Source organism: Callospermophilus lateralis, chromosome 7, assembly GCF_048772815.1.
Source record: "Callospermophilus lateralis isolate mCalLat2 chromosome 7, mCalLat2.hap1, whole genome shotgun sequence".
NCBI classification, from domain to species: Eukaryota; Metazoa; Chordata; class Mammalia; order Rodentia; family Sciuridae; genus Callospermophilus; species Callospermophilus lateralis.
The window spans coordinates 120623669-120649847 of record NC_135311.1 but is presented as its reverse complement, the minus strand read 5'-3'; the positions used below and the strand labels follow the sequence as shown (position 1 = coordinate 120649847).

Genomic DNA, 26179 nt, shown 5'->3' with positions numbered 1-26179 from the left:
GGGTTGATGCGATTAATCTGGCTGGCTAGGAGGGTGTCCCCTTCTTCTCTCACTGCTCTATGTGTGTCCCTCCTGAAGCTGCATGCTCGGTCAAAGAGGATGACCTTCCCTAATAGAGAAACGTTTTTTGGTCAAGGGTATACAAGTAGCTGCGCTTCCCTGCTAGAACCTCCAAACAAGCTCTCAAGGTCCAAAATAGACACTATAGGCAGTTTAAAAAACAAACATTCAACACCAAAATGCTAAACATAAAACAACCGAGATTGAGGTGGGGTAGAAATTTTATTAAGAAACCTGGCAGAGGAAAGGACAGAGGTTGAGCATAAGATTAATTCTGAGTCTCCTCATAGTCAGGGCCAAAAGGAAAACACAAGAAAATGAAGCACCTTTCACCTAGAAGAATGAAGACCACCTAAACCGACAGCGTACCTGTCTCCTAGATCCAAGCCCAGAGGAATCTGTCCTAAAAGTCTTTCTTTAAGGGCCACTGTACAAGGGGATGATTTGAACCACCGCAACTTTACCCCTAAAAGTGCAGGTATGTTTGGACTATGGGCCTGAGGGTCATCTGCACAAGATCAAAGTCTGGTTTTGTTTACTATACCTTTTCTTTCCACTCCTACCTACTTAGCTGGGGCAACTCAACCAGGTCTGAGCATCTGAAAAGGGCCATCTGTGAGATACGTTCATCATCGCACTGCCCCAGACAACTGTAAACAGAGCTGCCACATCCTGGAGGCCTCAGAAGCACGGTGCTCCCTCTGGAGTTATGAATAATTCAAGACCACAGCTACACAGAGCTGCAGTCTGAGGGATGACTATGAAGTACAGTCCATATACACCCCCTCCTGCTGCCACCCTTTCTAGAACCAGAGGTGGGGGAAACTGGCTCCTCTCCTGCCCCCTGGTCATCCTGGAATAAGGTAGTTCCAGAAGCTTTGCAAATCATCCTGGAATAAGGTAGTTCCTGGAGCTTCCTTCTAATGGCAAGGACGTCATGGAGATGATAAAATCAAAGATGACCTTACCTGTGACAGTGTTCCCCATTCAGATCCTTCACTGTGAGAGAGCATAACTGGGTAAATTTCTCCTTTCATTTGATCCACGACTTGTGGCCTTTTCTGTAACATAAGTGCCTCTGAGCATATTTCCCCTCTCCGCTAGAAAGTGTCAAATCACCCAGCCCAATGGTATGAGGCTGGGATGTGGAGCCACACATGTATGACTCAAAATGCACACACATAACACACAGATTACAACAGTACTTACCTCCATGGGTTTACTGAGATTAATGAATGCAGAACCTCCTACACAGTAAGCATCCAATATATTATTAATTATGAAAATATAAAAAGAAAAATTTTGCAAATATTTTTGAAGGTTCATGATTTCTAGGATATCCTAGGGTTAAGAATCCTTAGCCTGTTCTCCTGGTCAGGAAGACAATAGCTCTCACCAATATCCACATTTTCTCTCTGAACTCCATTAGCATTTACTGAGTACCTGCTGTGTATCGGCTGTTCTGACCCATATGAGCATCTTGGTGACCAGTTGTTAACACACCTGAGTGTAAGGATCATTCCCATTCCACTGATGAGGGGAGATAAGTTACCCAAGGCCTCATGGTGGAGGAGCTGCTGTTAAAATGGGCCCTCTTTTATTTATTTTTTTTGGTTAGACAAAATATCTTCATTTTATTTATTTATTTTTATGTGGTGCTAAGGATCGAACCCAGGGCTTCGGTGCATGCTAGGCAAGCGCTCTACTGCTGAGCCACAACCCCAGCCCTAACTCTGCCTCTTTGATGTGACTTAAGGAACATCACTTGACTCCTTGCCTTCCTCACCTGTAGAATAGGACAGTTCCAACTGCACAGGGTGTTTTGGGAGAGTGATGTGCAGTCAAGTATGGAGAGTACCTGGTGTGATGTCAGTCCTCCAGGAGTGGTGGCAATTCTCATATCATTAAATCTTGATTTACAACAAGGACACCAAGGCCCAAAGGAGTAAATGAAGAACAGCTTGCTCAGCCATCTTCATCTTATTCTTTTCAACCAATCTACACTGCTTTGCAGGCTGCTTTGACAAACATTCCCTTCCAATTGGATACATGATGCCCAAGGAAAGGTTTTCACAGGGTGTTTAAATAGCTTGGGGAATGAAACGATCAGAGCAAATCAGTCATTCTGACACCTGAAAATGACTGCTAAGGTGAGGAAGTGGAAGAGCAGACAAGGGAGGGGCTGCTCAGGAAGCAGGATTTAGTATGCTGGTGAGGACTCTGCTTCTCAGTAACAAGATGCCTGAAGAATGGCGGTGCTTCTAGACCAGCTCCCTCTGGTTCTGGGAACAGTAGTAATTTCTCGGAAATTTCACTGGCGAAGGCAGCCTTCCAAAAGCATGAGAACTTCAGTTTGGACAAACCATTTAAGCTCACTTTTGTTGAGGAGTAAATGGATTTTAAAGTAGGACACACAAAGAAGCAACCAAGGGTGTTAAAAGCAGCAGCCTTGGGGCTGGAGTTGTGGCTCAGTGGTAAAACGCTTGCCTCTCACATGCAAGGCCCTGGGTTCAATCCTCAGCACCACATAAAAATGAATAAATAAGTAAAGATATTGTGTTCATCTACAACTAAAAAATATATTAAAAAAAAAAAAAAAAGCAGCCTTAAAGGTAGACAAAGAACTGGCTTAGGATTAGAAGCAGCGGCTTTCTAGGCTGTGGACAGCTGTCCATTCAATAATTACACAGCCTGGCAGGAAGCAGGTATTTTTCTGTGTATGTTCTGATCCAACTAACAATTTTTCCAACGTCTGTTATATGTCAGGCACCCAGCCAAAGCTTCTCCTTACAAACTTCATTTAATACCAGTGCCTCAGAAAATGCATTACTGGCCTTTTTCAGATGAGGAAGCAAGAAAAGAGAGGAAACCAACATTGGGATCTGTTCTTGGTTTCCTGTACTCCAAGCACAGTGATATCTCTACTAGATCAAGCTGCCTAGTCTCAGGGATCAAGAAAAGGCCTAAGAGTTGATAGTTAAGAGGGTCTGCAGGTGCATCTTAGGACCACATACTTAGACATTCCTGCTACAAGGCTGCTAGTGACCATGAGAAAGTTTCCAGGCCAGGTACAGAATTCAACATCATTTTTCTAGCCCAGGTTCCCTTAGGGGAGGGGAAAAAAGCCACAACAGGGGATACAAATTTTTAACATACTTTATTGACTTAGGGTCAAACAAGGCAGCATTTGGTCAATTAAGAAAGGCACCTCATTAAAGATAATACATCACAGTGCTGTCGAGTGTCCCACTCACAGGATATGAGGATGGAAAGGGTAATAATCTTTGGATGATATAGCTTAGGACACTTGTTCATTTTATTATTTTTATTTACTTATTTTTCATGGTGCTGGGGACTAAACTCAGGGCCTTGTGCATGCCAGGCAAGCATTATACGACTGAGCTACATCCCCAGCCCTTGCTCATTTATTAAAAAGGGTCCTTTCACACACCACAGATGAAAGAAGGCATAAGATTGTGGCACGTGCTGGGTGGTTGCTGAGACCGTGAGCTTAGCCATGAGAGTGGTGAATCAGGGGAAGGGAAAGAGACCCACCTCCCCTTTTTTCCCCAACACTAGAAAACTTGATTTGTGGAGCCCCACCTCCAACGATACACCCCTTATCTCTTTTAGGTGTGGAGATGATTTTTTTTTTTTTTTTAATTGATGCTGGGGATTGAACCAGGTCCTTGCACATGCTAGGCAAGTGCTCTATTGCTGAGGTACATCCCTAGCCTATAGAGATGATTTTTTGATCTTATGGTGTGGGGCACCAGCGTTAACAATCAAACACCCTCTCTTCTAAGCTACAGAACACACAGGACCACAGTTTGATTTCCTGTATTCTTGGCCTGGCACCCCATGAGGTTCTGAGATAAAAGCTGAGGTCTAAGAACACTGGCTTTAAAATATATTGTCACCAGTTCAGAGTAAATGAAAACCCGATTGCTTAGAAATAATACTGTATCACCCTATTTGTATCCACACCCTCAATCACAGTATTTTTTTTTTAAATTAATTGTTTATATTTTTAAAACTCCCACCTACATGTAAAAAAACCCCCACTCACTACAACACTGCTGGTCTTCCAAATAGTCCTTCCCTCTCCATGCTTCCCCTGACACCCTTCCCCTCTGCCCAGCACCAAAGAGCAGGGATCACGCCGCGGGGTGATGAGCAGTGGTGCAGTCTCGCCTGGCCTTCTTTACTAGGCTGAAATAGAAAGGAAACAAGAGAGAACAAAATGGATTTTTAAAAACCAAGTAAATGTCAGAAAAGGTTGGCATGCACGCCCCAGCAACCAAATGCATTAAACACTGGACATTTCTCTGCCATGAAAGCTCTCATGCCTGCTGAGGTTAAGATTTTGTAATTAAATGAAACGAAAATATAATCATAACCACCTCAGAAAGGTATATTATCTCCTGTGATCATTTAGTTTTCACCTGCAATTTAAATGTCACTTGCACACATGTGTGCATGTGTGCACATGTAAATGTTGTGGACAAATGTCAAATATTTAAGAAAGGAACACACACATTTAGTTAGCAAACATTCAAGAACCCTGACTCTGAGACCAAGTGTCTGAAACTATCCTTGGTCAAACATGAGTCAATTCCAAGATTCGTGAGTTCACCCTCATTCAGAGAAGGATGTCAGACTCTTGGCAGGCATAGCTGATAGTTTTAGTTTCATTCTTCTTTCTTGTCCATTCCCAGAAGCCATGTGCTTCCCAGAAACACCCAAAACCAGACTGGGTTTCCGTTAAGAGGGCAGAGTTAGATTAGAAGCAGGGGAGCAAAGGTAGGGCAGAGGCAGCACTCACTGACTTGGCTAGGTGAAAAGGAAAACAAGGTGGCCACACATCCATGCCCAGTTTCCACGTGGGCAGAGATCAAGCCCTCCAGGAGTCTCACAGACAGTAGGACAGCTCAGGTCAGATAGGGACTGGGCACTTTATAGTCCATTGCAACGAATCAGCAGCAGATTATGCTGAGGCAGGCAGAATTACTTACTGAATGTACCACTGACTTTCTAATGGTTTTTCCAGAGGCTGCAGGTTTTGTGGTCTCTTCACAGGAACCCATTAATTCATCTGTTTGCCACAATCAAACCAGAGACCAATAGGCACAGCATGGACCCTAGGAAATGCTTAATAGCAGGGAAGCCAATGTTATAAATAAAAACTTTGTGACTGTCACAGGTGATCTTATTTTGGGGTGATTTTTTTTCTTGGGTTCCGTAGTTATTACCATCATGAAATAAAGGGTGAAAGACTGGATGGGAGGGAGAGGTTTGGGTTTAAAAAGGACACATTTGATTTGGGTTTTATATCCTAGAGAGGGACTGGGTTTGAATAAATTCTGACCAAAATGAATAAAAGAACAGATCATCCCCCAAATCACTATTTTGTTAATACTTGGAAACAAAGGCAAACATTAAAAACAAAGCAAAAAAACCTACCCTGGTCTCTCTTTGGGGAAGTAGATTTGGCTGCTCTCAGTTGTCCAGTCTGGATGTTCAGAAGACAATCTGAATTCCAAAGGACCTTTTACCTGGTTTAATTCTTTGAAACAAAGGATCCATACCTTATAGCAGCACCATGATACTGATCACAAAAATATTTCAACCTGGCTTGGCTCTTTGTTTAGTGATAACTTCTCCCAGTAAATTCTGGAATTTGCAATATAAGTGCCTTTTATTTTCCCAATTTGGGGGGAAATTAATAATCCCTATTCAGCTGCTGACTTTTGTAGCTTTTCATTGTAGACTGAAAAGTTGGAATTCCCTGCCAACTCTCTATATTAGGAACTGTCTGACTTCATGTGACCTTGGACTTCTTATCAGCTGGGAAAAATACTATGAGGTTTTGGAACTGGGTACCTGGCAGATACCTGGTATGGTTTATTTTGGTTAAAAAATAAAATCAAGAGTATGGCTAAAGAAAGCTTGTCATCCCAGCAGCTCGGGAGACTGAGGCAGGAGGACTGTGAGTTCAAAGCCAGCCTCAGCAAAAGCAAGGTGCTAAGCAACTCATTGAAACCCTGTCTCTAAATAAAATACAAAATAGGGCTGGAAATGTGGCTCAGTGGTCAAGTGCCCCTGAATTCAATCCCCAGTACCTCACCACTGCCAAAAAAAAACCCCCACAAGAATAAGGCTAAAGAAATAAATAGTTGGTAAAGCAACTGAGACCCAAACATAGAAAGTAGGAGTGACCACATACTGATAACACACACAGACACACAGATGAGATGAGAGTTGCCTACACACCAGGTACATCAAGCAAGTGCTTTTTAATCAGTAAATCAAGAGAGATTCTTCTAGCCTGAGGAAGGACGCTTCCCTTTGCCTGCCCTGCCATTCCTACCCATGCCCTTAACAGGGTTAGGAAGAAGAAATTTCTTTCTGAACCCAACATTAGATAAACATAACCAAGTCTTTACATGTGGCTTTGGAGAAAGCTGCTAGGATGCTTGCAAATACGACATCAGGGGTCTGGGATGCATTGATGGCAGAGTGGATCCCCCGCTTCTTGTAGTACTCCACAAGTGGGGTGGTCTGGGAGTGGTAGGCTTCCAGGCGTATTTTCAAGGCCTTCTCATTATCATCTGATCGGCGGATCAAGGGTTCCCCAGTGATCTGAGAATAAGAAGGGGAATGAAAGGATGGGACTATTTGCAAGGTTTCTTTATCCATGTCAGATGTGAGATGAGACTATTCTGTCTAGGATGTTGTCTGATCCCATAGTTCATCAGAAACAAAGACAGACAATCTAGACCCTCTCTGGTAAAGAATTTTCCCACTCCCAATAGCAGACTAGCAGGTCCAGAGAAGTCAGAGAACCCGTCAGAAACATGAGAAAAGGCCCCCAAGAGAGATCCTTTTTCTCACAGGTCTGTGCTTAGGCTATTCATTTTTCAAGATGAACACTTCTAGGGTGAGAAGCAAGAAAGATAGAGGCCCCCGAGACAAGAAGAATACATTGAAATTAGGGATGCATTAGTAATTATAATCCTAGTTGCTTTAGTATTTAGCATAAGTACCAGAGTATCACCCATCAACATTCTAATAGTGTAAAGTGAAGTGAGAAAGAACTCTGAATGGTAGAATTACCAGTTTTTCAAAATGTGCCTAAATTATGATGGCTTTGAATTTGTATTTATAGAACTTGGATGACCTGATGAACTTATCTCATGTAACAAAGATAAACCCAGGAAATTCTCACTGTTGCCTGCATGCAACAGATCACATGCACTCCTTATTGCAAATGGTCTAGTGACCATATATGACCATGTATGAAACTCCAGGGTATAGCAGAGCAGTCACTAGGATATTATGAAGCAGAACTGATCAGTATACTTCTCTTCAGTATTACCCCTCCACCCCCTAGTTCTGGGCTTCTTTGAAACCTTTTTCTGATTAGCGGACCACTTATGGTCATATCATATCAGAACAGGGTTACTTGGGACAGAAGATATTATAAGGCACTGGGAAACAGCTGGCACTAGCAGCTGCTTTGAGGTCAAGCAATAAACTACCCAGAGAGACACTATACAGATTTGTCACAAGCCATCTGATTTATTAACAGTGCTATTTTTCATGGTTAAGTTAGTAATATTGATAAAATGGAAGATGGAAAGAACAAAGGAGAGAGAGAGAGATACAGACAGACAGAGAGAGAGAGACACACACACAGAGGGAGCAAAAAATGAAGGGAGAAAGAAAAAGAAAGAACATTTCCTGTCCTGAGTTTACGTACATCATCTTTCATGGGTTGCTTTGGGGGATTGAACTCCTCATGGTAGGACCGGCCACTTCTGGGGTGAATCAGCCTGAAAGACAGCAAATGTACATGAATCAGGTTGCCAGAAAGTAGCCTCTGCACCCCAAAAGTCTCCTGAGTGAGCAAGAAAGACAAAAAAGCTGGATGTAAAGCCTTTAACCCAACAGAAAACCCAGTTAAACTATTGATTTGGAAAATAACGACTTATGCAAAGGCACAGTGGGTGTATTTTCTATTTTGACCAAACACAATGAGTGTTTAAAGAGGCAAGCTGCTAATATAACTACTTAATTCAGGACTTGAAAGAAGGAGTTCTGGTGTTGATCTCACATAGTCATCTATTCTATTCACTAGTTCATTCAATGAACATTAATAGTGCCTCGTCCAATTCAGGCCTTAAGTTGAAGCCTCAGACTAGTTGGAAGCAATGAGTTGAGATTTCTGTTCATAAGCAGTGCTTAGTCAGGGAAAGGTCTGTGGAACATAAAACTCACGATCCTCCTGCCTCAACAGGAGGAACAGCCACTACACCTGGATTAATGCCATTTTCCAAACCAGTTTGGTTACAAAACCAAACAGCTGCTGACAGGAAAAAAAAAAAAAAGAATTCCATGCACAAGAACACCACGAGATAATGCAGCACACCTTTACAATCACATCGATAAAGCACAGCCTAACCTATACAGAGCAATATTCAGGACAAATAATATATTTAAAAAGTCACCAAGTGGTACAGTGGTTTGTTCCTATAATACCAGCTACTTCAGAGGCTAAAGGAGAAAGGTAACTTGAGCCCAGAGGTTTGAGTCCTGTCTATGATCAGACAAAACAAAACAACACTTTCCACATCTTGGCATACACAGAAATAATATTTGTACAACACTCAGGGGGCTTGCTCCTTGGGAGCAATGGGCACCCCAAGCCTACCCAGTTGCTCTGATGGCTGAGGGGATTAATATCTTAGCACATCAGTTGGGAAATTCTACTAATTCTGTTTATATTACTGAAATCATATATTAACAGAATGTGATACTACACTATTTTAATCTCAGCATATCTGAGGGGGTAGGGAGAGATGATTCATTTATGGCATAAGGTGATAGTAGGTCAATGGGAAGGAGAAAAGGGGACAGGAGAGAACTGTGACTGCAACATGTATGGTGAGATTGGCCTCTCCATTATTTGAGTCCCTAGAAGAGGTCCTTTGATTCATCTATTCAGAAATGGCATCTGTTGGGAGGCCCAGGGAGAGGGAGAGGGAGAGCACAGGCTGCTGGGCTCAGCTACCACGTCTATGGGAAAGGCTGGGGGCACGAGATGTGGCCCAGTGGTATTCTTCACCTGTAAGACACACGGCACATAGAAGTCATGTTGCAACAAATACAACTCTCTCCTTTCCTCATCTCTATACTACCATTTCTGAATTCCCAGATTCCCTCACACACAACATGCTCTTTCCCCATCCACAAACATTTTTTTCTTTTTTGCATAGTCAGCAAGCGCTCTACCACAAACTTGATTTTAAAGAGAAATTCAAGGCTTGTTTTCCAGAAGGTAAATGAAAGAAAGCAAGCCCAGTCTCCAGGTTCTCAAAATGGGATTAGTTTCAAGTACCAACAAAAACAGCCCCACGAGTCACTGGGCTGGCCTGAATATAGAGGCAAAAATGAGAAGCAACCAAGGCTGGAATTCTACAGACACTGTTTATTTTTATTTATTTACTTTTGGTACTGGGGATTGAACCCAGGAGTACTTTATCACTGAGCTATATCTGGGTCCCTTTTTATTTTGAGACAGTGTATTACTAAGTTACTTAGGGCCCAAGTTACTGAGGTTGGCCTCGAACTTGCATCCTCCTGCCTCATCTCCTAATTTGCTGGGATTACAGGTGTGCACCACCCCATTTGGCATCAGCTCTTTTTATTAGCATTAGACATTAGGATAATGACACCAGAGAGCCAACTGGTACGATAATTAGGATACCAGAAAACCAATACTGAGTAGGTGAAAAATAAAAACTATTTATCACATTCAAGATACTAAATTATCATAAGTGAGGCTGTAACTAATTCAGAAATCTATTATAATGAGGTCCTTATCGCCTCAGACTTAAACAGGAGCTACATTGAATGGTCTACTATCTGTCTCCCTTCCTTCCATCAGTGCAGTATTCTAGGAAGCAGAAAGCAGGTTTCTGGTGCTGGTTCTGCCACTCATCAAAACATCTTTACTAGTCTGGCATGCCCTGTGAGGGAATGGGTCCTCTTCTTTGAGTGAGGAAGTCACACTAAACCACTCATTTCCAAACAGAGGGGCCGAGTCTTCCCCTTCCACCCTTTATTGTAATACTGCAGCTAGTTCTTTAGAATCTCTGCTCCCTCCATCCCCACCCACCTAGCTGCAGGTTTCGTCATTTCACGTGGCTTATGTGCAAGCTCCCAGATGGGGTATTTATCTTGTTGCTCTTCTTCTTCAATTTACCTTGTATGCTAACACCAAGGTAATATTCTTTGAATGCACTTTTTGCCCCAACATCAAGTGGCTTGAGAACATCCCATGACTCCTGAACTCTTTGTCAAGTCCACCCTGTTCAGTCTGGTAGACCTCCCATCAAACTCCCATCTTCTTTTTCCAAAAGCACTTATTTTGCCCCCCATTTCCAGAGTACTCCTCCAACTATGGAGCAGACAAGTCTGCTACTAGTCCTAGGTAGAATTCCTCTCCAATGCATACTCAATCCTGCTTCTACTCCCTTCTTAGAAGTCTGACTCACTGAATTCTCTTCATCCAGAAAGGCTGAATTGATATCTTACCTCTCCTAGGCAGCTTCTCTCCCTGTCTCCAGACTCTGTTCTTGAACCTCCTACTGTACTAAATTACTGAACAGCCCAGATTTCAAATATATGACTCTTTGACGTCAGAGATGGGCATCACTACACTGTTCCTCCTGTAGAGCCTCTCCTGGTCCTCCACCAGCAGGGTTAATAACTATGCTATGTAGAAAGCAGGTACTCAGGAAGCTGAACCCATTGAGTCAAAGGTCCCCAGTGTCACCTGGTTCTGTTTACATCTGCTTTGCACCTCAGGGACTCTAGGCCTAGTGATGTTTCTAACTGTCAATCCTATTGCTTGTTGGCCTGCATGAACTTTGTCTACTCGGTACCCAACAGGGATCCAAAGAAACAAAAAAGTCCCTGCAATGAAGGAGGCTATGGAACAGCTGAAAACATGAAACTTGGACATTTGAAAAGAAAATTAATATTAGATCTGACTAATTCCTACAGCCTTCTAGGAAAACATTTCTCCTATCATTTTGCCATCTATTTATATGTCTGTCTTTCTCTTTGAAGGTATGGACTATAGATAGATAAAATACGTTCAGAAAATCAAAATAGTCTAAAACAAGAACACATTTTCTTCCTAATTAAAAATTTACATGTCATATAATGATCACACTTAACAATTTAACAGTGGCTAATCAAAAGGACCACAAATGTACAGCAATAAGGGAATACTTAAGTAAGGAATGTTCTACCTACTACATGAAATTTCAAGTGACAATTTAAACTGACAAAGATAAAAAAAGGTATAGCCCATATTCAAGAGAAGAACAGAGGGTCCTTTTTTTTTTTTTTTTTTTTTTTGGTAGTAGGGATTGAACTCAGGGACACTTGAATACTGAGCCACATCTCCAGCCCTATTTTATATTTTATTTAGAGATAATGTCTCACTAGGTTGCTTAGTGCCTCATTGAGCTATTTAGGGCCTTGCTAAGCTGCTGAGGCTGGCTTTAAACTTGCGATCCTCCTGCCTCAGCCTACTGAGCCACTGGGATTACAGATGTGTGCCACAGCGCCCAGCTGGAGGGTCCATTCATGATTGAGAACTTCTAACATATTTTTGCACTATGAACAAATATTTCCTCTATTTTCTAAATTTTGTGTAGATGGTCATATTATTTTTTATAATTAATAAAAAGCCCACAGCAAACAATGAAACTCCACTGAAATCAGAATGTGATACTACACTATTTTAATCTCAGGGATCCAAAGAAACAAAAAAGTACCTGCAATGAAAGAAACTAAATGAAAGCACTAAAATAGAGATACACCTGTAAGGAATTTCTTAAGCACCTACTATAAGCAAAGCTCTGAACTATGTACTTTGTTATCTAACATGCATCTGAATAGGACCTGAAGCAGGTACTATCAACCCTATACCACAGAAAAGGTAACAGCCTTAGAGAGAGGTTAAAAAAAGTGCCTAGGGTAAAAGATAAAAAGATAGGACTGAGATGCTGACTTTAAATCCCTTGCTCTTTTTTCTATATTGTCAACTCATGTCACCACTTCAGTGGATGTGACCAAGTAAGATCAATCCTTGTTGAACTGGCACTAAGCTTCATGGGTGGGATTAGGTAAGAGCAATTCTCATAGTGTGACAGATTTGAGGAAACATGAAAAGAAGGGACCTATAAGGGAGAAATACCTTCCAGTGATTCTCCGGATTAGCAGGGAGTCTGGAATGCGGAATTCAATCACAGAATCAAGCTTCTCTTTCCTCTTCTCCATGAGGTCATCAAGCTGTAAAAGAGTGTGACCCACCTAAGTTGTCAGAGCTTGGTCAGACCCATCTCCTTCAATGGGATTAAGAGATAAAGGGCCAGAGTTTGCTCTCAGGAAATGGTAACAGAAATAATAAACAACTCACCATTTCTGCCTGTCTCACAGTCCGAGGGAAGCCGTCCAGAAGAAAGCCATTTTTGCATGACGGGGTCTCCAAATTCTTCTCAATAAGCTCTACTACCATTTCATCACTCACCTGGAAGTAAAGAACAAAACAGCCTTGGGTTTAAATTTGTTAACTAGGTGACATTAGTCTAACTCTAGGGTCAAAAGTTTTTATTTGTTTCACTTAATTACTAAATGGCAAGTTCTCTTGACCCCAAAGAAGCAAAAATGAGAGCAAGTGGCTCCATTTGCAAGACCTGGTTTTGTCATTATTCCTGTAGTTGCCATACATATTCTTTTCCCTTGAAATTCTCTTGTGTTCCAAAAATATGGGTGAGGGAAGGGGATTTTACAGTCTGTCAGATCACCAGAACTCCATGTGGTAGGTCCTGAAGGCCTCTCTTGCTACTAGAGTCCTAACCATCAGATAACAGCTTATCAACAATCAGCTGACTTCAAAGCACAAGTGTGGGTCCATGGCTAAGATATCATCCAAGAAAACTAGGATAGAAAAGGGATTGATTAGAATGCAGGCAGACACCAACTATTCCTGATTCACAATTTTGATTGGGCTAACAGTATAATGACTGAGATATATGCTTGGTCACACATCTGGGCAATCCTGAATTTATAAGACAACAGAGAACTTCACTGAATTGGTAAGACTGGATCAGAAATATGGAACTGGGGGCTGGGATGTGGCTCAAGCGGTAGCGCGCTCGACTGGCATGCATGCGGCCCGGGTTCAATCCTCAGCACCACATACAAACAAAGATGGTGTGTCCGCCAAATACTAAAAAATAAATATTAAAATTCTCTCTCTCTCTCTCTCTCTAAAAAAAAAAAAAAAAAAAAAAAACAAATATGGAACTGAAGGACCTGTACATTTATGAACCTCTCTGAAACCCCAATAAGGACCCCTCTCAACTTTCAAAATCTGGTTCTTCTGCTGAGCCTTTATAGAAACAAAAGTTCCTACTGTGTGTTGCAGTGAAGGTTTTTGCCCATTATGGTAGCTAATGGTCTTTTGTCAGGACTCGCTAGGAACTCGGGGGCAAAGTATCAGCTCTATGACTAAGAGAAGGTTGGAGAGAAGCAATCCTATGGTCACATCCCAATTTTCTCAGTACAGAATTTTCTGCCAAGACCTAATGTCCAAAATAAAATATCTAGCTGCTGACTTGACTGAAAGCCTCATTAACATAAATGAAAAGCTAGAAAAGAAATGATTAGGTGGGCAGACATACTATGGGGTAACTCCAAGCCTAAAAGGAAGTTGGGGGTGAAAGCAAAACTCAGTATCTTCCCCAGCCAACAAAATCAGACACAAAAATACCAGAGAACCAAGCACAAAATGACTTCTGAAGGTGATTTCTATAGGTCAAGTTCTAGAATAACTCAGTTATAATTAAGCTCTGGCATTAATTAGAGATTTAGTATCTAATACATTGTATTTGTCCAATCAGGCCAACTGGTCTAAACTCAAGAGAAAATTCCATTATATTCCCCAAGTAGAATTATTTTTGTTCCAATTGCTAACTCCCTTGTTAGAGACAGAGAACACGGCCATGCAAGAGGTTAAAAAATATATCTGTGACTTTCTGAGTCTTCTTTTGAATACCCCTGAGTTCTGGCTTAGGGATAGCAGTTTCAGTATTGGCCCTAAAATTTTAATATATTACAATAAAGCATTAGGCATAAAGGAACCTCAAGAATACTGTGAATAAGGGATGTAGCTCATTTGGCAAAGCATTTGCCTACTGTGGGCAAAGCCCTGGGTTCAATCCTCAGCATCACCAAAAAAAAATAAAAAAACAAAGAACATTGTAAATAAATTCAGAGTCACAAATTCAGAACATACCAAGTAATTTGCTATTCTAAAAATTTATATAATATAATATAATATAATAGAGTACAGGGCTGCCCTAAAGAACTTTCAGTGATGATGGAAATGTTCTGTCTTTGTTGCCTGGTGAATACCCAAAACATAGCTAGCACAGTTGAATTTCATTTATTTATTTATTGACTGATTGATTGATTGTGGTGCTGGGGTTTGAACCCAGGCCTTTGGGCATGCAAGGCAAGTATTCTACCAACTGAGCTATATCCCCAGGCCATACACAACTGAATTTTAAATTCATATAAAGAGCCACATGTGTTTGGTGGCTATTATATTTGGATAGTGTGGATCTAGACTCAGGAATATCAACTCACTAATGCGACCAAACCTACCAGTTTCCCAGCATCCATAGTTGCTTTCAACTTTTTCCCCAGTTCTGAGCCAGAAGCTACCATGGCCCTCAGCATATCTCCAGTGGCCAAATGGCAGACACAGAAGTTTTCTGCCAATTTGGGGGCCTGTGAAAGAAAGACAAAAAACAAGATACAGTTAACCCTGCAGGCCTGGTATCAGACTGCCTGGGCATAAACCTGATCCTACCACTTACTGGCTGTGTAAATTCAGTCAAGTTCCTGCTTTCTTACTTATAAAGAGATAAAAGCACCATATATCGTATTCTAATGTAAATTATAGGATTATGATAACAATTATACATGACAAACATGTAAACTACTATTATCACTACTTTTACTATTACAAATGGGAAGAACAAAATTATTAATACTTCACATACCTGCTGTGAAGCTTAAATAAGATCATGCATATAAAGCATGTGGCATAGTACTGGGCACATAATGTGCCGAGTATCTGCCCAAGAATGAACGTGTTATTGTCATGTACTGTAACAACTGGGCCTGGAAGCTAAGGGCAGGGTGAAGAACACGTTTGCTTCCCGGCAGGGGTTCCTCCCCTCCTGTCATGAGGTAGCTGCATCACCTTGGTCAAATCACTTAACTTCTCATAGACTTGGCTTCCTTATCTGTTTAACATGAAGGCAAAAAGAAAAGAAAGAAAGAAAAAAGCTCCATGTCAGAAGATATCTGTGAAGCTTATATTGATATAGAAGCAGAGCATATGGCAAATAGCACCCACATGGTAGCTCTGGATGCAGTACAGCCCTGTGGTTAAAAACATGGGCTTGAAAGTCAATCTGCCTGGGTTTTAGACTCCAGGTCCACCAATCACTACATTCATGTGACTTGAGAAGTTACTTCACCTTTCTAGGTTTCAAATTTCATCTAAGTAAAATGGAGATGGTAATATTACTTATCACTGAGTTGATGAGAAGATTCTGTAGAATTCTGTATATACAAGTCTGGCACATAGTAAGTCCTCAGTGAGCATAACCCCTGCCTTAGATCTATATTCACTCTTAGACTCTGTCTTCAAAGATTTAATAGTTTGGTGGACTATAAATTGGAACAGAATTAGAACATGAAAAGATCTCAGACAGGGGGCATTTTTCCACTAAGCTCTTTGTAGTGGCAAAAAAGAATTCAGAATTCACACAGAACTGAATTGGATCAAAGAACTTAATACTTAGCTTTCTGGTTCAGTTGTTTTAGGAAGTTAAGTAGTTTGGAAACTTGTTCAAAACCAGTTTGTTCTCTGAGTTTTCTTAGGTGCACACAACCAAAGTAAATGGGGCTCAATGCAGGAAATTCTGGTTTTTGATTCATGGACTGATTCAATTATAACGAAATGGAACCCATATGAGAAAGCATTAAAAACTTTGCACTTTGGGAAAATAGTGAAAGTGAGAACCAGCTGGCAGTGGAAAACCAAGCTGGCACTGTGGTCATACATTCAATCTCTCCTTGGTTGTTGAAATTAACTTGGGTGAATCATTTGGAGGTCAGGCTTGCTCATGGGAAAAAGGTTACCAAAACACTACAGAGAAAAGCTGTTAGCCCAGAACCTAATTGTTCTATCATCCTTCCCAAACTGCGAGGCTCTTCTACACTGTTCTAGGTAATTGGATTCTACAGCTGCATGAAGAACACACACTAATAGGAAGATGAGGCATGGTGAAAGACTACTTCTTGTTGGCTGCATGGGAGTTCATGCAAAGAACGTGGATGGGCTTGAAGCCTAATGAAGTAACTATTGTAGTCCCATCATACTTCAAATTTATGCTTTTGAGTAGTTTTTCAGACTACAAACTGCCTGGAGGGGTACTATTTACATGCAGATTATGATTCCAAAAGTCCAGCGCTGAGCAAGTGCTTAGCAAGTGCTTAATTTTAAACCAGCTTCTAGGCCTGGATGGGCGGCTGGCCACTGGGCCACACTGTGAAGAGGAGGAGCCTAGAGTTCACACAATCACACTCTGCAGCTGGCCAGACTATTTCTGAATCCAAGTACCATACTCATTACCTCTTTGAGGATCTTGTGGGTGGTGGAGAACTTTTTTGCGAGGAGTGGATGGGAATGGCTAAAACTACTAGAGGCAGCATGCTGGGGCATAGTAGTTCTCAAACATCAGTATAGAAGGATCCTGACTTCTCCCAGTTCAACTTAGGATATTTTGGTTTTATCATAGTTTTCTTTTTGATACTGGAGATTGAGCTTGGGGCACTTTTCCACTAAGCTATATCCCAGTCCTTTTTATTTTGAGCTAAGTTTCCTCAGCTGGCCTTGAACTTGTAATCTTCCTGCCTCAGTCTACCAAGAGACTGGGATTACAGGAGTGTGCTACAATGCCTGGCTTTTATATGGTTTTAAAGAGATATACATTCAGTTGAAGCTTTGAACTTTCATAGGCTAGCAAAACGTGGAATGACATTCTTCTGTGATGCTGGGCAAAGGCAATAGTCACTGGGTTTCAGACTCCAGTTCCCAGTTGGTCATAAGATCATGAGTGGAAACAGCTGATAATGTACAATATACTGTGTTGCTAAGCTATGTTTGGTAGATTATATGTACTAAATGCATTTTCAACATACAATGGATCTTATCTGGAAGTAACCCTATGCTAAGTAGAGCACTATATCATTGCAATCATGCGAGGCACTTGCTTAAAATATAAATGCTAGATCCACTCTTACAGTTACGATTGAGGGGTTCTCATGTAGAGCCTTGGGATTCTGATGCACACACAGTTTGTGACACTCTGGGGTAGTGACAAGAGACTGAGTTTTGTATTGGTACACATCTGGATTGGAAACCAGGTTCTATAATTCACTCAAAACTATCATGGAGATTTAATGAGAGTATGTGTGCAAAATCATTAAGCATAGCTGGGCAAGGTGGTGCACAACTGTAATCCCAGTGACTTAGGAGACTCAGGCAGGAAGACAGCAGGTTCAAGGGCAGCCTCAGCAACTTAGCAAGGCCCTAAGCAACTTAGTGGAATCGTGTCTCAAAATAAAAAAGTAAAAAGGACTGGGGAGGTAGCTCGGTGCTAAAACACCCCTGGGTTCAATCTCCAGTACAAAACAAAAAAATCATATCCTGCAATACTGCTGGATATACCACCCTCTCCCTACCACACAAACACACACATTTAGAAGTTTTCTATATCTCAGTGCTAAGACATTAGTACTGAGACAAATATCTTAGTCTGACACTCAATGCCCTCCACAATCAATCCTACATTTGGCAAGCTCTTCAAACTTCCTTCTGAAAGTACTCTACATGTATGTCCTGCCTGGCACCACTCAGGCAAGTCGCTGTTATGTATGGTTCCCACACATAAAATAGGCTCTTCTCTACAAAGGAATGCCCTCTTCCTTTCCTCTACTACTCTCAGCCATATCCTTCTCTACAGTAAAATTTTGCATCCATTTCTCCCAACAAAAAACCTTACCAATGACCTCTTCTTCCTCTGAAGAAAATGCCAAGCAATTTTCCAAGCATTAATTTACAATATTTAGTATGCATAATACATAATAAACCCAAGAGGTATGAGCTATTTCTATCTGCTCTCTACAGAAGAAATTCAGAGGCTAGTTGTCTAGGATCATAAAACTAGTAAAAGCAGAGCTGGCAGCTGGCCCCATGACTGTAAAGGCCTAGCTCTTATCCACGAAACTAAATGGCCTTAAAACAACTGAGTGTTAGTGTAGCAAAGCTGTCCATATGAGAGGGGCGTGTGTGTGTGCAACCACAAGAATTCACAGTGCTGGCAATGTTCTGTCTTGATAATGGGTGTAAGCTATACAAAACTGTGTTAACACTGTAAAATTCATCATTTTAAAAAGTATTTGCATCTTTCCCTATATATATATTATACTTTTTTTTTTTTTAAATTATAGAAACTGTGTTTAGATTTCAGCTCTGCCTCTTAACTTACTGGGGCTATCATCACCAACCTCACTGATTGGGTAGGAGGATATACAGGAGGCCTGTGACAAATTACAGTTCTTGTTCTATTCCTGAACTAACTTGGCATTTGTCAGTGTTACTTATCTGATGCTTCCCACAGGGCAACTTCTACTAGCACGTATTTTTTAAATTCTATTTACTTATTTTTTTTTTTCTTTTATTCAGACATTATAGTTGTGTTCATTTTGACAAAAATACAAGCATGGAATTTAATTTACTCCATTTCAGTCCCTGGTGACCTTCCCTCCTCTCCCCTCCCCACTTTTCTCCTTCTACTCTTATTGTTCTACCTTCCACTCATTTATACATTTTAATTTTTTTTATTTTAAAATTTTTTTTGTAGTTGTAGATGGACAGAATGCCTATATTTGTTTATTTTTATGTGGTGCTGAGGATTGAACCCAGTAACTCACTTATGCTAGGTAGGCGGTATGCCACTGATCTACAGCCCCAGTCCTCATTTATATATTTTAAATTGGTGCTTTATAGACAACTAGTGTGTACTTCTTGTATGCATATCCAAAATGATGACTGATGAAGAATCAGGCAGACATGAGTTCAAATCCTGCCTTTGCTACTTACTGTGTTTGTATCCTGCAGCAAGATATAGCCTTAGGGCCTCAATTTCTGTAAAAAGGTATGAATAACAACAGAACATATCTTCTAGGGTTATAAAAATTAAATCAGATGAAGCATGCAAAATCTTTAGCTTGGGGTCTGTCACATAATGAGTAAAGGGTTACAACTATGCTATAATTATTACATTCTACTGAGTCACACAGCATAGGAGAAAGTCTAACTTGGGGAAGCAGAGAGCAGCAGAAAGAGCTCTGGAATCATTCAGGCATAATCTCTACCAATTACTTGCTCCAGAGCCAAGAGAACAAGTCATTGGACTCTATTTCTCCAATTGTAGCAGAGGGGATGTGAGTGTGGGTCTTAGAGTTGCTGTGAATTTAAATTCACTAGAGTAATTGAATAAACTTGAACTGGGAGATGGCAAGTGATTGCCTAAGTGTAGTTGGCCTCCAATAACTGGCAAAAGCTGGACACTTTGGAAAAACAAGGAGGGACTGGCAGAGGAAAAGAAAAGAAACACACTTATTTTTGGCCACACTGGAGGAACATCCAACTCTAGAAGGGAGACAGAAATAAAGTTATTTAAATAAAATAACAAACCCAAGTATTCTAGATGTTTTAAAACCTTTCACTGACACAAAAACAGTTTTTAAATGGTTAACCATTTTAAATTGAGGAATTAAAAAAAAGATTTAAGTCATGCCAACATAAAATACCTAAAATAATAGATATAGCAGGAAGTAGTAATAGGAAGAAAACTTCTGAGAAGGCACTGGGCACTAATTCCAGGTTAGGGATTTTACACTAAAGGTGGCAAATATTTGTCAATGGGGGCCAGTCAGGCAATGTAAATGAGTGAAATGATTCTAATGTAAGCAATAGGCAGCAAAGGGGACTGTGCAGGGGACAGGAGAGTACACTGACCATCCAAAGTAACAATATTACTCAGTTGCAACAGACTACTGCTGTGCTGGAAGGGAGGCCCATGGCTGCCAGACATTCTAATATATATTTTTTTAATTTTTAAAAATGTTTTTAGTTGTTGATGGACCTTTATTTTATTCATATAGGTTGCTGAGAATCGAACCCAGCACCTCACATGTGCCAGGCAAGCACTCTACCATTGAGCCACAGCTGCAGCACCCCCCCTTTTAAAAATAACTTTATTTTGTTTATTTATTTATTATTATTATTTAAATATCTTTATTTTTTTAAAAATTTTTATGTGGTGCTGAGACTCAAACCCAGTGCCTCACGCATGCCAGGTGAGCGCGCTACTACTTGAGCCACATCCCCAGCCCTTATTATTATTTTTAATGTGGTGCTGAGGCTCGAATCTAGTATTTCACACATGTGAGACAAGCACTCTACCACTGAGCCACTACCCCAGCTCTCTAATTTTTTTTTTAATATTTATTTTTTAGTTTTCGGCGGACACAACATCTTTATTTGTATGCGGTGCTGAGGATCGAACCCGGGCCGCACGCATGCCAGGCGAGCGCGCTACCGCTTGAGCCACATCCCCAGCCCAGATAAACTGGAGCTCTGAGTTTAAAGAGAAATTGAATTTAAAGAGAAATTTCCCAACTGAAATATTCCATAGTATGTATTATTTTGAAAGCTGACAATTAAAGAGAACAAATTAAGCATTATCTTACTTTTTCAATATGAATCATATTAATGGGTACAAATAAAGGAGGGCAGAGATAGTTCAGCTAAGAAATGAAAAAGGAGTGATATAATTAGAACATCACCACTTTGCTACCCATAAGGAATTAATGGACCTAGGCACTGAACAGCTATGGATATGAATACCCCAGAGACAAAAAAGTATCAAGTAGGTGCCTGCTAATGGAGAGCAGAGCATCACCTGTAGTAGCTGGGCCAATAAATTGATCCTAAATTTGATTAAGTATATGGGTTAAACTAAACATTTATAGGAAATAGGACAGAAGAAAATGTTAAATACACCATAGGAACACAATCAAAAATTTCAAAAATGAGCAATAATACTCCCAGGACAAACTAGTTTTCCATACAAAAATGTAGGATTAAAAAAAAATAAAGAGCAAAAAATTAAAAGAGACTATCATATTTGTGAGACAAATGGAAATTTGAACATTAACTACTATTAAAATTGTTAATTTTTTAAGGGGATATTGTATTCATATTTTTTCAAAAAAGAATTGATCTTTTAGAGATGTACATTGAAATATTTACAAATGATAAATTATGATACCTGGGAGATACTTTGGGAAGGGAGAGTGGATGGGGAAGCAATGACCACCAGCTAATGGTTACGGGGACCCATTACACCATCCTGTCTTTTTTGACGTATTCAAAACTCAACATAATAAAAAAGTATGGGTGTAGAGTATGTCTGCAGGTGAAATCTTGCTACAGACTGCCACTTGCTACCTTTCTTTGGTTTATTACCTTTTTAAATTTCCCAGTACTGGGCATTGAACCCAGGGTGCTTTACCATTAAGCTATATACCAAGCCCTTTTTATTTTTGAACAGGGTCTCATTTAGTTGCCCAGGCTGGCCCTGAACTTGCAAATCTCCTAGCTCAGCCTCCTGAGTAAACTGGGATTACAGGTGTGTGTCACCACACCCTGCTCAACTCTTTTTTAATTCCATGAAACTACAACCACCAGTATTCCTATGGTTCCCACAATGCAAAGGCAGCTGTACAGAGATTGTGACTTGTGTAAATCTTAATCCTTCCTCAAGTCCCAGTTCTAATATTCTCCACAAAGCCTTCCCTTCTACCATTCATCAACTACCATGGTCAACTTCTGCCATTCATCACCTACATTAATCAACTGTAGTATTTTCCTCAAATGTAGTATTTTCCTGACATTAGAGTCAGGGGGAGAGGAGATATGTTACTGAGATAAGGGAGTCAACATTCATGCAACACCTACAGTGTGCTAGGCTGTCCACTAGCTACATCTGGACACATTATAAATATATCAAGCATAATTGTTCAGCATCCTGGTGAATTTTTCATTTTTCAGGTGAGAAAACTAAGACTCTGAAGTTACACAGCTTGCTAGACTATAAAGCTCTTGTTTCAGCACTAGGATGGTTGTGCACTTCACAACTATTGAACCTACCAATTTCAATGTAAGTTAAGGAAAAGAGCCAAAGATGCATTTAAGCTACTGTTTATACTGAATCACTCACAGCAAAAATCTGCAAAGCCTAAGATTAAACATCTCTAGGCTACAGGTTACCTAATAATTGAGGTGGTAACAGGAAGGAGATGTCAACATCATTGAGTACAAGGGGATTAGGTACTGGGTGGGGCCCCAAGAAAAATCAGCTCAGTTTATGGGGAGAAAAGGGAAAGTGGTCTTGGTTCTTCCTGACCCAGGTGGAAAGCAAAGTCACAGGAATGTTTTGAGCCTTCTAGACCTCCCTTTTCCTCATCACCCACATTAATCTGTGTCATTCATCCATTTTCAGTAATCATAATAAATGTCAAGTAATGTGCTGAGTGCCACAGGGGTCCCAAGAATGAGTTTTTGTTTTGTTTTGTTTTTTGGTAAAGTGTCCCTGATTGTTTTCAAACTAATGGCCAAAATGATCCTCTTGCCTGAGCTTCCCAAGTAGCTGGGACTATAGGCATGGCCACCAGGCCAGGCTTGCCAAAACTTTTAAACTTGGTCTGTGCTATGAAGAGTGGGCATAAAACAGTCCCCATTCACCTAGAAGCCCAGACTTTCAGAAATTCCCTCTTTAGTGCCTAATGATGGGCTGAAATCCAAGGCCCAGGGTCTGTGCTGTGGGGCAATGCTAAACCCTGGGCAGGAAGGGGACATCAATAATCAACTTACGGGCTTCCAAAACCTAAATGAGATCATAAATCCCAACTCTGATCAATCGCCCCTTTATTTCCCAGATCTAGAGGGGGCTCAGAGGCCAAGTGAGGCCCTGTAGTCTGCTAGGCCAAAAAGCCAACTTCAGACTCCAATCCTTTGGAGGCCCAAATTTCCATAAAACCAAGTTCACTAACTTGGGAAAGTCATTTGACTTTTCTGGGCCTGTTTTCCTATCTGTTGATTCATGAAGCTAAATTTTTAAGTTCTCTCTCATCTAAAATCATTTAAGTTATCCTGAGCTGCTCAGCCTTCAGCTGTTCGGTGTTCACCCCTCCCCCAACTCGTGGCTCACACCTATCATACTTCATTCTCTTAGCTGCACTCCTAATCCCACACCAGCTCCCATTCTGCCTCACGTGTTGGAGATGCTCCTCTACCAGCAGTCGTTAATCATTATCAAAAAAGTTCTCCTACCCGTAGTGCCTGGAACGTGACCGTAACTGGACAATTCACTTCCAACTCGCAAGGAATCTTGTCTCCGTTGAGTCTATAATTCAGAGTCCCAGGCTCACCCCAACCCTCAAAGCTGTACTCTAATCCACAAGGCATCCAACTACCCCGAGATCCTTTCCCCCCAACACGTTACGCCAATTCTGGACCCTTCAAGCACGCTAACCGTAACCCAAACTCCTCGATCTCCTATGTGGACCCTCCCCCTAAACACGCCACCAAAACCGGAGATCCTGGCCAGGGTCCCCTCAGGCCTCAGCCCACCGCCGGCTGCTGGGGGAGAAAAGGGCTTCCGGGTCTCCGGCCGCCCTGACCTTGGAGTTTGGCGGGCTCCGCTGCCCAGCCAGGTCCGAACGCTCACCTGCGTACCCTTGCCAGCCCCAGGTGGCCCCAGCAGCACAGCCCGGATGCCTTTAGGACACTCGGGTTCGGCTGCCGGCGCGTTGGGAGCCATGTCCGCCAAAACCTCACGCAGCCACCCGCCCGCACACCTCACAGGTCCAGTACTACCAGGCCAGTGAGCCACGCACGCCACGCACGCCCCGCTCGCGCTCACACTGGCCGGTCGCCACGTCCGTCAGACCTCTCTAGCCCGCCCCTGAGGACGACTGACCCTTCAGTTTACCAATCGTGTGGCGACACTAATAACTGCTGCTTCTTATTGGGCATAATCGCTGGGGGAGTTGGGAAGAGGCGGGCCATCTTGTACTAAGTTGGGCGGGGCGCTCGTGGCGCTCGAGGCTGGTGTACGGAGTGGGCGGGAAAACGTGAAAGAAGACCAGAGCCGAGGCTAAGGGTTCTAGTTCGGTATTTGACAGTTGATGACATCCGCTACTCCATTTTAGTCCTATGAACTTGTCGGTGGGTGTATAAATGGGTAAAATCATTCTAAGAAAGTAAATCGACAGTATGCATCACGCACTCTTTGGTCCGGCAATTCCACTTCCAGGAATTAAAAGGATAGTATCAAGGATATGGGTAAAATTTGTGTAACAGATGCTGCCTCACTTAACAATAGCCCTAATAAATAAATAAATAAATAAATAAGGCAGCAATTCAAATGTCCAACAATTCGAGATTGGTTAAATAAATTGCAACAAATTTGCGTACTGGAATCTCTCCCATCGTATTTAATTACATGGGGAAAATAAACATTCACCCAAATGATACAAAATTGTGATTACAGTAATCCCAATTTTATTTAACAGTTGCAAGGGGGGACCTTCAGTATCATTTAGAGGAGCGTCTCCCCTTCTTTGCGCATTATTGTATTCCCAAAAATTCTATAATGAATTTTATTTAAACAGGTATTAATTTTATAAGAAAAAAAAACTTTAAAGTCAGGAAAAAGATAGTTTCCTTTTTTTTTTTTGTTTGTTTGTCTTTTCAAGAGAGACAACCCTCTCTTGGACAGAAATGATTTCTACAGTTTTTTGGTGTGTGAAAGTTTGATCCAGCCCCAAGGGCCCTTGAGATCTTTATTGACAGTGTGATTAGGAAACTATTATGTTCCACCACGGATTTAGAGCAAATGTTTACTACATCTTAGTGGTGAATTTGCTCTCCTTTCAGCTATGGTCTTTTCTACTTTACCTCACAGAAGTTAAGGTTCATTTCTCATTTCCACACTGGAGGCACAGGGTTCCTACTTGATCTTGTTGAATCTTCCCAGTGACCTTGAAAGTAGGAATTGTTATGTCCATTTTTCAGAAAGGAAACCTACATCTAGAGATATGCAGTAACCAGTTCAGAGTTTCATAGTAGCATTCTTACAATAAAGACTTTGACAATCTGGTGCCCCTCCTAGGAGCACAGTGCCTAAGGGGAACCAGCCCATTTTCTCTGGTGGAAGTTTCTATGTGGCAAAAATTCACTTCAATAAGACAAACTAAGGTGTGTGGTGAGCAGGGCACTAGGCAAGGTGTTTAGGAACAGATTTCCCTTTCCACCAACAATGATTCTGACCAGGGATGGACCCCCATGAGGGAAAGCAACTGAAACTACACATAAATACACAAAATGTAAGATTTATTCATTCAATTAAATAATGTTCTAGGCTTTGAGGCATAGTAAAGATATTGACATTCCAGGAGAAGGGAGTAGCTCATTCATTTAGTACATTTAATTTTAACTAATAACTGCTACTATCTACCTATCATTGTGTTCTATGTGCCAAGTAGTGGGCTGAGCAATTTATATGCATCATCTCATTTAATTCTCACAGCCGCCTGTGTATAGGGTAGCTGCTTTATATCAGCATTTTTTTTAAGTAGAGGAAACTAAGCCACAGAGACGTTAAGTATTGTACCTTGCTCAGGGTCAATGACTAACCTGTGGCTGAGCAAAGATTTGAGCTCAGAGATCCAGCACTGCCAGGTAACAGACGTGGAGCTCACAGTCCAGCTGGATTCCAGCTAGAGTGATGATAATGAAAGTCTTTGTGAAACAGAAAGCACTTGA

At 41.2% G+C, this 26179-nt stretch overlaps 1 protein-coding gene across 2 annotated transcripts; it reads right to left on the bottom strand.

Annotated features, from left to right (window-relative positions):
- Nucleotides 1–3198: 3198 nt before the first annotated feature.
- On the bottom strand, nucleotides 3199–24247 carry Ak2 (adenylate kinase 2). Of its 2 annotated transcripts, XM_076860808.1 has the most exons (7): nucleotides 24081–24247; nucleotides 14809–14934; nucleotides 12557–12667; nucleotides 12335–12429; nucleotides 7823–7895; nucleotides 6507–6702; nucleotides 3199–4272 (listed from the first exon to the last, which is right to left on the bottom strand). In XM_076860808.1, the coding sequence occupies exons 1-7, from the start codon at nucleotides 24171–24173 to the stop codon at nucleotides 4268–4270; spliced, it is 699 nt and encodes a 232-aa protein (XP_076716923.1). In that variant the 5' UTR covers nucleotides 24174–24247; the 3' UTR covers nucleotides 3199–4267. The 2 variants fall into 2 exon arrangements, with proteins under 2 accessions (XP_076716923.1, XP_076716922.1); XM_076860807.2 differs by lacking the exon at nucleotides 3199–4272 and having other exon boundaries at nucleotides 4279–6702.
- Nucleotides 24248–26179: the final 1932 nt, after the last annotated feature.